At 41.4% G+C, this 12,338-nt stretch overlaps 1 protein-coding gene across 1 annotated transcript in view; it reads left to right on the top strand.

Moving 5' to 3' along the window:
• Positions 1-539: 539 nt before the first annotated feature.
• Positions 540-12,338, top strand: part of SERGEF (secretion regulating guanine nucleotide exchange factor) — an 89,313-nt gene continuing 77,514 nt past the window's right edge. The window contains exons 1-7 of the mRNA XM_048486002.1: positions 540-657; positions 4,103-4,241; positions 5,952-6,107; positions 7,278-7,372; positions 7,677-7,737; positions 9,867-9,980; positions 11,806-11,868. Coding sequence (XP_048341959.1) covers positions 613-657; positions 4,103-4,241; positions 5,952-6,107; positions 7,278-7,372; positions 7,677-7,737; positions 9,867-9,980; positions 11,806-11,868 — 673 coding nt within the window. The 5' untranslated portion in view covers positions 540-612. The remainder of the gene's footprint in view (positions 658-4,102; positions 4,242-5,951; positions 6,108-7,277; positions 7,373-7,676; positions 7,738-9,866; positions 9,981-11,805; positions 11,869-12,338) is intronic.

A 12,338-nucleotide genomic window follows, 5' to 3' on the forward strand; every position in this document is an offset into this window, starting at 1 on the left:
TTGCAAAGCAGGCAAGCAACAATCTGATCAACCGTGGGTGTTGTTAATATTCACTCCAGGGCTCTTTACTAAATCTCCAATTTGCAAACAATAACGAGCATACACAACATTCTATCAGACGTCTGAAGACAAGACGTGAAGAAAGTAACAAGCCCGGATCAACTGGGTCGACTGAAAGAACTCTACCCTTAAAACCAACGAATATTATTCCGTAATAAAGGCAAGTTCAGTCTACACTACTCTGCGTTCAGCCAACAGTTAGTGTCCGTGCTTCATTCCGCATTAAGTCCCGCCAATCTGCACAGCGCCCGGAAAGCATTCTGATCGGAGCACTGTATAAATACTTGGGGAACAAAAAGACCAAGATCTTCCAGCCCTTTGATATCTTTCAGCTTCCAGGAAGCAATGATTTGCCTGAAAGGGAGGGCGGAAAGATCGTAAAGCAGCGCCCACAGCTCGTTAGCGATTTTGCCGCTTCCCCTTTTTAATCATCTCTCCAGTAGATCAAGCACCACCCACAGGCTTTTCAGAGAAAGGGAAGGAAGAAAAGTAGGCTGGCTTTCTTATGCCGATGGGAACTTCCGGAGGCGGCCCCTCCGATCGGACTTTGCTATGGACGGTCTGTGGGAAAATCCGACCCAGACCCTGTTTGTTTGGGTGAGCTCCTGCTGCAGAACTCCTAAGGGCTGTCGCTGTTGTTGGACCAGGGGGAACGTGATAAAGCGCAGGATGCCTCTGCGTTTTTGGGGTGGGGGTGGGAAGCATGTTTTAGTAGCAGCTGTCTTCTTAGAGACACATCTTTCCGCCCTCCGTCAAATTGCTTTTATAAGCGCAACAAACGTAAAACTGGAGAATATTACGCGTCATGGCTCCCCACATCTTGCGGCCGGTCACCCAAGTGGAAAAAGGGGCATTCTTTCCTTCTTGAAGCAAGGGTGGGATAGAAATCAAGTCGTTTTATTTATTGCTGTAGATCAAGGAGATAATACTATTGTCAAGCACCTCTGAAGAAAGAACTATGGCAGAGAGTTTTCTTAATGGATTGCACCCGTGTGCCTTTAAGAATTGTGGGATAGGCAGAAAATCAACAGGCGATGCTTTGAATACTTCTATGCTTTTTGCATTGTTTCATCTCTCCCCTAGGGAAGACTGATTTTTTTCCTCATCTGCTACTTTTAAAAGAACTAAATCTCTGCTCATATATATATGATGCTATTATTTATTCAAATTTCAAATAATAGTTGTTAAAACACAAAGTATATTTGTTGTTAAAACACAAAGTATATTTACATGTATCATAATTTTTCTTCTTTGTTCTTCTTAAACAACATAATGACTTTTTACTATGTACTGTATTTCAATGTTATCATATTTTACCAGAAAATAAAATAAAAGATTGTTTAAAAAAGAAAGAAATTTCTTATATAATTTACAGTAGATCAGAAGCTTTGATAGTCTGTTTTCACTGGGAATAAAATTTATAGAATGTTTCTGTTAGAGCTTTGAATGAGATTTGACTGGGCTATTGGGGAATAACATGTTCAGTATTCCCAGCCCCACGATCTTGACACGTGAGATATTTTAACCTAGTGTTTCCCAGCCCATGAACTGGGCCCTAAAATAAGTTGCGAAGCCTCTGAAAGTGGGTTGTGGCCTCCCTAATTGCTGTTCCTGTCCTTTTCATTGCTCTATGTAATATTTTGGAAATCAATCCTGGAAGTATATTCTATGTTATACATATTTTTAAACTGTTTCCTGATGACTACTAGAGTGAGTTTCTTATATTCTTAGGGGAGATTATTGAGAAGAATAGAAAAGGAGAGGATGGTCCAAAGCTGGAATGTAAATCTCCATATGCAAAAACTATATATGTCAGAATGCCACTTGCTTGGGGTTCATAATGGGGTTAGTTGTGCCCTTGCACAATATTTGTTGGTTTCTCAAAAACATCTGGTTAGCCACTGTAGAAAATGAAATGCTGAACTTACTGGGTACCAAAGCCATAGCTTCCCTAGGGTACCAAAAAACATTTGGACAGCCTTGGATCGGTTACCATACCAAGTAAATTTTGACTTGTGGGTCCCGGTCACAATACAGATAAGGTTGGAAATTGCTACTTTAACCCACCAATTATGAAAATGGACAGTTTAACCAGAACACACTAGTCAAGAATAAGGTTTAATGAGATAAAGGAAGACATGAATTCTTCTGGTCTCAATTTGATCCAGAATTCACAGGAAGGCTAGTTTAAGAACTAATTTCCCATAATGTAAAGTACTAGAAAGCAAGGCGGTCTTTGGCCACACATAGTAGTTGAAAAAATCTCATCCCCATTGGACAGTTGACTGCATACCTCCAACACAAATCTGATTAAAATATGCTGTTTCAGAAGAGATTTTCAGGAGTCCAGCAATTCAACATAGGAAAAGGCCTGGTTTGTACTGGAGGCCAGGTGAATAAAATGGGATGGCAAGGGGGTTCGGTCACCACAACTCAACAATTACGTTGAAGAGCTAGAAGAAATGCAGAACAGGGTAGCCAAGATGATGAAGAAAGACTACAGAGACTAGTACTTTTCAGTTTAGAAAAAGGGCAACTGATAGAATTTAAAAAAATTTAGAAAAAGGGCAACTGTGATAGAGATTCATGAAACCATGAATGAAGCCGAGAGATCTCTTTCATCTCTGGAGAACTTGGGGACACCCAAAGAAGTTGATGGGCAATAGATCTGGGATAAATTAAAAGAAGCATTTTTTTAAACTGAATGAGTAATTACATTGTAGAATTCACTGCCAGTGGCTATAGTGATGGCCATGAGCATAGGTGATTCATGGTGAATATCTTTTTCAGTAATTGTAATAACTAAAGGAAATCTCCATTTCCAGGGGCAGTAAATCTGTGAATACTGGTGCTGGAAGGCAACATCAGCAGATGGTTTGGTCTCTATATCCAGTTTGTTGGCCCTCCAGTGCTATCACTGTGTGATACAGGGTGGTGGGCTAGATGGACAACTGGTCTTTTCTAGTGAGAACTTCTTACAGTTTATGGAAAAGACAACATTCATACCAGAGAAGTAGTTCTTTTAACATGTGAGTCCCAGGTCATGAAGGTACTAATCAGCACCTTGAATTAAACTCAAAAGCAATAGATTCAGTGGTTTCAACACAAGTATAATGTGTTCTTAGCAGCTACAGCTGGTTGATAACTGAACATTCTAGTACAGGGGTAGGGAACCTTTAACACTCAAAGAGCCATTTGGACCCGTTTTCCACGAGAAAAGAAAACACTTGGAGCCGCAAATAATTTTTGACATTTAAAATAAAGATAACACTGTATATATTGGGTTTTTTTTAACCTTTTACTCCACTTATTCTGAGAAGCGCATGGATGCGTCCGCCCTGCTGCCTGCAGGGCGGGCAAGGATGGGGCCAGCAGCTCGGCCTCGCCGCTCCAACGGGGCGGGCGAGAGGGGAAGCCGGGCAATTGGTGTGCCCGCCCTGCTGCCTGCAGGCCGGGCAAGGATGAAGCCAGCGGCTCAGCCTTGCCGGCCACCGGGAAAGCACCCGCCCCGCTCGAACGGGGCGGGCGAGAGGGGAAGCCCACGGCGCGGCCCAGCCGGCCGCGGGCAATTGGTGCGCTTGCCCTGCTGCCTGCAGGGCGGGCAAGGATGGGGCTGGTGGCTCGGCTCGTGGAGCCGCAGTGCAAGGGAAGAAGAGCCGCATGCAGCCGCAGGTTCCCTACCCCTGTTCTAGTACATAAATGGATTACAAAAACTGTTCAGCAGTGACCTAACAAATAAGAACTTGAAGAGCTGGTGTTACCTGGTAGATAAGGAATTATGCTAGACCTAGAATATCTGGGTTTGAATTCTTAGTTACTGAGGAAGCTGATAATGAAAGCTTGGGCTGGTCATACATAGCCTATCTGTACTTCTCACTTTTTATGATACTGTAATTGGAGCTCATTTTGAGCTTCTTCGTTAGAAATGTGTTAGAATTAGAAATTATTCATTGGAAAACTATGCCAGATTTAAACATGGAATCCTGATATTAATTGGGTTAAATAAACTGTTTGCCTCACCTTTTTACCTCTATGCTTGCAGGGAGCAAACAGCTATGGACAGCTTGGTCTGGGCCATAAACAAGACGTGTTCCAGCCCGAAGCCCTGAAGGAGTTTGCTGGTAATCAAAAAACCCTCAGAAATGTTGCTGGTGGAGGGGGACATTCTTCAGTTATAACCGGTAATAAATTACCTTTCATGTTTTCTTGTGGCAGCCTAGTCTATTTTCAAATGTAATTAATGCTCTTGGTAATTAATGCTCTTCTCACAATACTAGAACCAGGGGGCATTCATTGAAAATGCTGGGGGGAAGAAATAGGACTAACAAAAGGAAACACTTCTTCATGCAACGTGTGATTGGTGTTTGGAATATGCTGCCACAGGAAGTGGCCACAAACCTGGATAGCTTTAAAAGGGGCTTGGACAGATTTATGGAGGAGAAGTCGAACTATGGCTACCAATCTTGATCCTCCTTGATCTCAGATTGCAAATGCCTTAGCAGACCAGGTGCTCAGGAGCAGCAGCAGCAGAAGGCCATTGCTTTCACATCCTGCATGTGAGCTCCCAAAGGCACCTGGTGGGCCACTGCAAGTAGCAGAGTGCTGGACTAGATGGACTCTGGTCTGATCCAGCAGGCTAATGCTTATGTTCTTATGTTGGTGCCATACTGCTATCTGTGAGTGATTTAATGTTTCCTAACAACTGCAGTTTTCAACTCTTCTTCAGAAGACGAGGATGTAATTCTGTTCGGCTGGGGAGCCTTTCAATTAGTGTCATCAGTGGATAAAGTCTAAAACTGAGCCTGAAACACAGAACAATTCACCCACCCCAGACAACCCCTTTAATTTAATAATCTGCCTTTGAAGTAACTTGATAAAACTTTTCCCAGCATCTGAAACAAATAGGGCATTAATTAAGAATTTTCTTGTCTATTCCCAACTATTGCTAATGCAAGGCTTTTAAGAAGTACTTCACTTTATTTTTGTAGTGATGCATAGCAATTTGATGATGAGTTTTCTAACTGTAGTCTTACATAAGTGTGCTATCATTTTCTATTTATTTATATTACAATCCACTTATACTGATGGAGCTTTGGCTGAGTTTGATGTTGCTTGCTTCCTAGAATGTCTGTTCTAGAGTTATAGTCTTTACAGGTAATCTAACTGTAGTTTTTTCTTATTTGCTCTGTCAGTTTTTGGGACAAGGATGACAATAATTGATTTTGATAGACTTAGAAACACTGATGCCCTAGATGTTTATATGCTTGTGATCATTCACAGCATCTTCCAAGCACACTAGAACTTTTGCAGAATATTACCTGGAAATCTATTCTTTCTTAGACTTCATAATGGAACAAAATCCAGACCACATGTATTTATGGAAAATCTATGCTGTTTAAACCAATGTGATAAGTTGGGTTTTCTAGCGTAAGGGTAGGAAAATGCTCAAAATTTAAAAGAAAATTAAACAACAGATTAAACAAACAAAATAAACAAAAAGCAAACAAAAATTAAACAAAATAGAGACAGCTGTGAGGATATAATCACCAAAGAATTAAAAAAATAATAATTTCAAAATAATGCAGGCATGTAGGGAGCAGTTGAATTGATGCTGGAGACCAGGTGTTTGGCATGTAGCGTTATCAATAGAATTCAATAGTGTAAATGCGTCTTTGTCAATACATTTCATTTTGCAGTTATGGATCCTACAGGCCTCAGTAATTTCTGTGATGTACATCTATAGTACAAGCATTACATGACAGAGCTGTACATTATTGGGATGAAAGTGTGTCTAGACTTCCTGGATTAATAGTGATTGTTGGCTTTTCATTTATATGATCATATTTTCTGCCTGTTGTATATCTGCCTGATTATATTTCTTTATTTTGCAGACACGGGAGAACTATTTTTGTGTGGCCAGAATAAAAATGGGCAGTTGGGACTTAATCATACAGAAGATGTAATTCATTTTACATTATGCTCTTCTTTGTCTGGTTGTCCAATTGTACAAGTTGCCTGTGGTTGGGATTTTACAATAATACTTGCAGGTAAATCCATTTTACCAAGATGGAAACAGACAGTGAGGGAAGGTGGCATGCTACTGCCTAATTTCATCAGATCTCAGAAGTTAAGCAGGGTACTTGCATGGGAGACCAGCAAGGAAGACTCTGCAGAGGAAGGCAACAGCAAACCACATCTGCTTCTCACTTGCTTTGAAAGCCCCTTGCTGGGGTCACCATAAGTGAGTGTGGAAGCAATAGGAACAAGTTCTGCACTTTATCATGGCATTTATAATACCCAGCATTTTCAACATACTGTGAGTGAAATCACAAGGATCACAAACACACTTGCCCCTTCAGCTCTTGCCAATAAAGCCAGGTTGGGGGAAGTATAAACACCATTTGGGGCAGGAACTTCGCACGGTTCCTGCCCTGCAAAAGACTCTAAACCACCATTAACTAGCGCCAGCGGCCTCGGAATGGGTTACGTGAGAATCGTTCAATGAGCCATTCTTTTGTTTTACATCAGAGCACAGCTGCGGCCAAACTAACAGCCGTGCTTTCAGCTGCTGTAAACAGACAAATTGCTCATGGAGTGATTCTCACATAACCCCCTCCCCGGCTCCCATTCACAGAACCACAGTGGGAAAAGGGGCCATCCCATGGTCCAGGAGGTCAGCCCTGCCTGCCAGGCAATCAGGGATGAGCAGGGAGGTGGTGGGGAAGGGAACCACGAATGCGCCTCCATGTGAAGGCATGCCTGTGATCCCTGGCAGCTGCTCGGCCACTCGCATGAGTATGTGCGAACAGTCCCAGGGCTCCTCCGGAGTCAAGTACACTGGTGTGAGCCCGCTTCCCCAGCCTGTGTAGAAGGAGCCACTATCTAATTGGACATACAGTTGAGAATTATAATATATTGTAATGCAGTGGTTAAGAGAATTAGTTGTGAGCCAGGACTTACCATGTGGTTCTAGTGTCATAAGCATGCAACTGAGCAAACAGTATATTGGACAGGCAAGCAGTCTACCAAGAAGACAGCATTGTTGGATTGTTTCTAATTACTGTTTCTAATGGGAAAATGAATTGCAATACTATGAGCAACTGCTTGAAATAATAAATAAAAGTTGCAGTTGGTGTTAGAAGAAGAGACAATGTGTAGGCATTGTATGTATGTGTACCTTGAGAGCACTGTTGCAATTCACCACTCTTGTCTTGCAGGAAATGGCCATGTTTTATCCTGTGGATCTAATTCTTTTGGTCAACTGGGAGTCCCTCATATTGGAAGAGGATGCTCCGTCCCACAGAAGATTGAGGTAAGGTGCCTGAATATGTGCACACCATACACTTAACTATGCTGCTACACTGCATATTTGAATGGGCTGTTACAATAAAAAGAGTCATTTATTCAGAAGTAGAAATGAGACGACTCCTTTCTCTAGACTGTATCACTCTACATCAGGGGAACTGAGTTTTTGATTCTGTCTGTGCTCTATACTTGTTAACCAGTTTTAACAATCCTGGTATAGATCAAATAAAATTACATTGCATAGTATACATTTCCTTAAGGTTCGTTAAACTAGCATATGTAAGTGTGTCTCTTTTCTTCTGCTCCAATAGTCTTTAAAGGACAATGTGGTGAACGTTGCAGCTGGACTCAGGCACGCACTGGCTGCCACAGGTAAGTTGTGCTATTTTTAAACAAGTTATTTTTAAAAGGTGAAGAAGCAGTATAAACATTAAAAAAATCTCTGTGTGTCAAACAGACCTGTTTGTTCTAGCAGTCATTGTTAGATGATTTAAAGGAAGGAACAGAGCAATTGAGGAAGAAGGTGACCTTTGTTAGTTATTGACACAATAATACTCTTATAATTTGGGGGAAATCCTCTCATTTATTATCAGTGGCTATTATCATATTCTGTCTTTGTGCCTGGATTAGTGAATACTAAAATAAATTTATATGTTGATTTTATTTGATCTATTGTATTAATACTTCAAAATGATACAGACATTGAGTGAGTTATTTTAAAGTCCCATAATGGAAATAAATAATAATCTGTTCCTCAGAGCAGGTGTTAAGAATTAAAATTGAACTATGCAAATCCTGTCAAGGTTAAACGGAGATTTAGATTACTTGATATAATGCTGTCATAAGCAGGGACTGGAACTGCTGAAGTATATATACACAGTGGTGTATCTACAAAAAAATGGAGCCTGGGGCAAGAAGTGATTTTGTCCCCCCTTCCCCGGCGACCATCTAGTGATTTTGGAAGTGATTCTGGAAGGTTCGCTCCCTTACGCTCCCTGGGCAATCTACATTGACTCAGAGAAAGTCCATTGTTAGGTTGCCCACCTCCATTTGGAGCCCAAATTACAGAGATCTGTTACCCTGTAGAAAATGGCTACTTTGGAGGGTGAACTCTATGACAACATTTCCTGCTCAGCTTCCTTCCCCACACACAAAACTTGCTTAATACCTGAATCTTAAGGAATTTCCCAACTCACCTTTTCCCCCAAAAGGAACCAAAGTGACTTGCATTATGCTCTTCTCTTCCATTTTACCTTCACAATAGCCCTGCAAGGAAGGTTAGGCTGAGAGTGACTGGACCAAGGTCACCCAGCAAACTTCCATGGCACAAGTGGGGGAAACAGAATGGGGTGGGTGGGATAGAGAGAAAGGGCAGCAGAACGAGGAGAATGGAGAGAATGAAAAGGGAAACAGAATGGGGGGAGGGAGAGAAATGGTTGGCCATGGGACAGCTGCTGCTGCTACAGCAGTCTTCTACCTTGATCTTTGCCAAAGTCAGAGCCCCTCTCCCCTGAGACCACAGAGAGGGTCACCTGGGGAGGGGGAAGACTGTAGAGGCTACATTCTAGCCCATTCCTGCACAATGTGAACCATTTAAGAAACAATATGAACCATTAAGAACTCTACTACTCTTTTAAAAGAAATCATTTGAGGCTAAGAATTCTGTTTTACTAACCTAGTGTACAAATGCTACCCCTTAAAAAGCAAGTGTACCTTGTCTACCTAAAGAGGAGGGCCACCATTTTTTCCTCTTCAAAACATCCCTCATCTTCTATTTTTTAAAAGAAAAACTTTTCTTTTTTAAAAGAAAAACAACAACACACTGAGTTTTGTATCTTGCAGCATGCTGCTTCCTTGCTAGTATGTGTGGGGATTTGATAATCATTCCCACTGGATTGGGGTAAGCATGAGTATATTGCTGAGCTTGACTATTTTAATTGTCTGAAGAAGCTCTTGCAGGCTTTGTTCTTTCTCCTAAAGGAAAAAAGTGGGTATTCCAACAATTTGATGATACTTTGTAACCAGATGCTGTACTCTCTCAGAGCCAGATTTTAAAAGCCAAATATATTAGGAGAACATTTGATGGCTAAGGCCAATTATAATGGCCTTCACTTTAATGGGATATCAGACATTCCCTTCACTTTAATGGGATTGTGGTAGTGCTGTCTTATCTATGAATAGATAAGGAAGGCCTGGTCACAGGGAGAGTCTGAATGTTCTGCAATTGTCTGAGCTTTCTGTGGTGTGACGTGCAAGTGCTCTGTTAACTAATTTAATTCTTGTTACTTTCATATACCACTGAGGAATGGTCATTTTACACATCACACACAGGTAAACTTTCATCTGCTGCTAAGTGTAGTTGTAGTAATAATTGTTGCTAACATTTCCCAAATTTAAGTTAGTGTTCATACAAATATGCCAAAAATATATTCCTAGACTATTAGCAACTAAATAGATTTTGACATTAATTTTCTTTTTTTAAATTTACGTATGTTTACCAGATAATGGTTCAGTGTTCCAGTGGGGAACTGGTATGGTGTCTCATGCAAAGCGAACATGTCCAGAGAAAACAATTCCCCCTTTCTTGGGAGCGAAGGAGCCTTGCAAAGTTACAGGTCAGTTCTCTAAAATATAATTTGCAGTTGCAGATGTAGAATATTGTGTTTTGAAATATATAAGCATAAGGACATTCTTATAGCAGCTAAAATATAACTAGCCTGTTTTTGATTTAGCTTTGAACATAGACTCTGTTTATGACACACCCTCAATTAATATCAGGAATGTAATTCTTGAATCCCCTTTGACAGTGTTGCTTAGAAACTGTCTGGCCATGAAATGATGTGAAATGCAATATTGACAATTATTTATTTATTTATTTATTTATTTATTTATTAAACTGCCCACCCTTGAAGGGCTCTGGGTGGTGTACAATGAAAAAACACAATAAAATCTAATAGTTAAAACCACTCAAATTAAATAGAACCTCAACAACGTTAATTGACAGTCTGGAAAATCCCCCCCCCCCCTTTGAGAGGGGACAAGGCACAGCACTTGGCGGCCAATGGTAGTATTGGGGAAGATAGCATAGGTAGGTGGAAGGAGGAGTGGTAATCAGCGACTGGCCCCTCCAAAGGCCTGGTGGAACAACAGGCCCTGTGGAACTGCTCAAGGTCCCACAGGGCCCTAATAGCTGCAGAAATAGTATTCCACCAGGGAGGGGCCAGAGTGGAAAAGGTCCAGGCCCAGGTGGAGGCCAGCCGCACCATAGAGGGGTTGGGGACCGCCAATAGATTTGCCTCTGCAGATTGCTCTAGAAGCCAGAGCCTGGGTCATATTGTCAAGTTGGAAATGAGGGCAAGTTTTGCCTTAATTGTCATTCACCTAGTACCGTGGTGGCGAACCTTTGGCACTCCAGATGTTATGGACTACAATTCCCATCAGCCCATGGGCTGATGGGAATTGTAGTCCATAACATCTGAAGTGCCAAGGTTTCGCCACCGCTGACCTAGTAACATAGATGTTTAGAAGGATGTTAAAGATAAGGAAGAAGAACTTGGATTTATATCCCACCTTTCTCTCCTGTGAAGAGACTCAAAGGACCTTTTCCTTCCTCTCCCCACACAGTCACCTTGTGATGTAGGTGGGGCTGAGAGAGTTCTGAGAGAACAGCAGACTTCTTGTGGAGGAATGGCGAGCCAAATCCAGTTCACCAAATATGAGTCTGGTGCTCCTGCGGAGGAGTGGAGAATTGAACCCAGTTCTCCAGATTAGAGTCTACGACTCTTAACCAATGTTTGTTATAATGCTTGGCTCTCAATGGTCTTTTATAATGCTTGGAATCACAATAATTGAAATTCAGATATCGCCCAGTAGAAAAGAAATTATCAAATTCATCAGGGTGCCTGCATGGCTAACAAGTGGAATCAAGGAAGTAGTAACAGTTGAGTTAACAAAGCTTCCTGTTTTTTTTAAGCCTTGCCCACATGGCTTGTGGGTGTTGAATATACCAAAGCAGTCCACCTCAGCAATTGCCAAACAACATTCAGGGCAATATGCAGGTCTCCTTCCCCTTGCTTTTTTCTTCCTTATTTGATGAGCAAAAGAATAAGTTAAACTATGTGAACTGTGAATTTGCTCAGTATCAATTTCATTAGATTATCTGTGATCTCTGCACTCTGTCCCTGTAGCTATGTAATCTGCTAGGCTAAACATTCTTCCATTTGTTCCTGGGTTTTTTTGGACAGGGCTGCTACAGGTGGTGTTTGGCATATTAAATTAACAAGGAAAGTATTAACTCAGCACAGCTGAAGCAGCATCCTTTCCTACATATGTTGCAACTGTGGGTTTTGTTAGCTCTTTTTAATACAGCTTCTGGTCATGGTATTCTGTATTTCAAAAGCCCCTCTTCTGCTAGTGAAATATAATGGATTATCTTCACAGGCCTTGAAAACATACAAGTGAAGAGTGTTACTTCTGGGTCATATCATTCTGCATCACTTACAGGTAAGTTCCTCTGAATATGGTCACCTGGTTGGGTTCTGGCTGCCTTGTCTTCAGTCAGCATGTTATGAGAAATCCTCAGGAGATGTGAAGTTTCCCTATCCCTTCTTTTCCTTTAACATAAAGGTAATCAACATGTCAAGGGACCTTAAAGCCAAGATGCCTTGTAGGGGCAGGTCAAGCAAGAACAAACCAAAAAGACTGAAGTGTGAGGCTTCGTCTTCCAGGGTAGTGCTATTCCCAATCCCTTTCAACCTAGCCAGCCAGAGATCAAAGGACAAAGCCTCTTGCCCTCCTGAGACTAAAATTAAGAATGTCACATTTGCAAGATTGGATGCTTACAAGGCAAGTTTCTGAAAATTGTCAGGTAGCTGTAGCCAATAAGGTCTAAAGTACTGGATTCAGATTGAAACCCTCTGAATTCAAAAACACCAAATATAAGTAAACTGCTTTATTACAGAATTGTGCAGGAA

The sequence above is a fragment of the Sphaerodactylus townsendi genome, linkage group LG02 (assembly GCF_021028975.2).
Source record: "Sphaerodactylus townsendi isolate TG3544 linkage group LG02, MPM_Stown_v2.3, whole genome shotgun sequence".
NCBI classification, from domain to species: domain Eukaryota; kingdom Metazoa; phylum Chordata; class Lepidosauria; order Squamata; family Sphaerodactylidae; genus Sphaerodactylus; species Sphaerodactylus townsendi.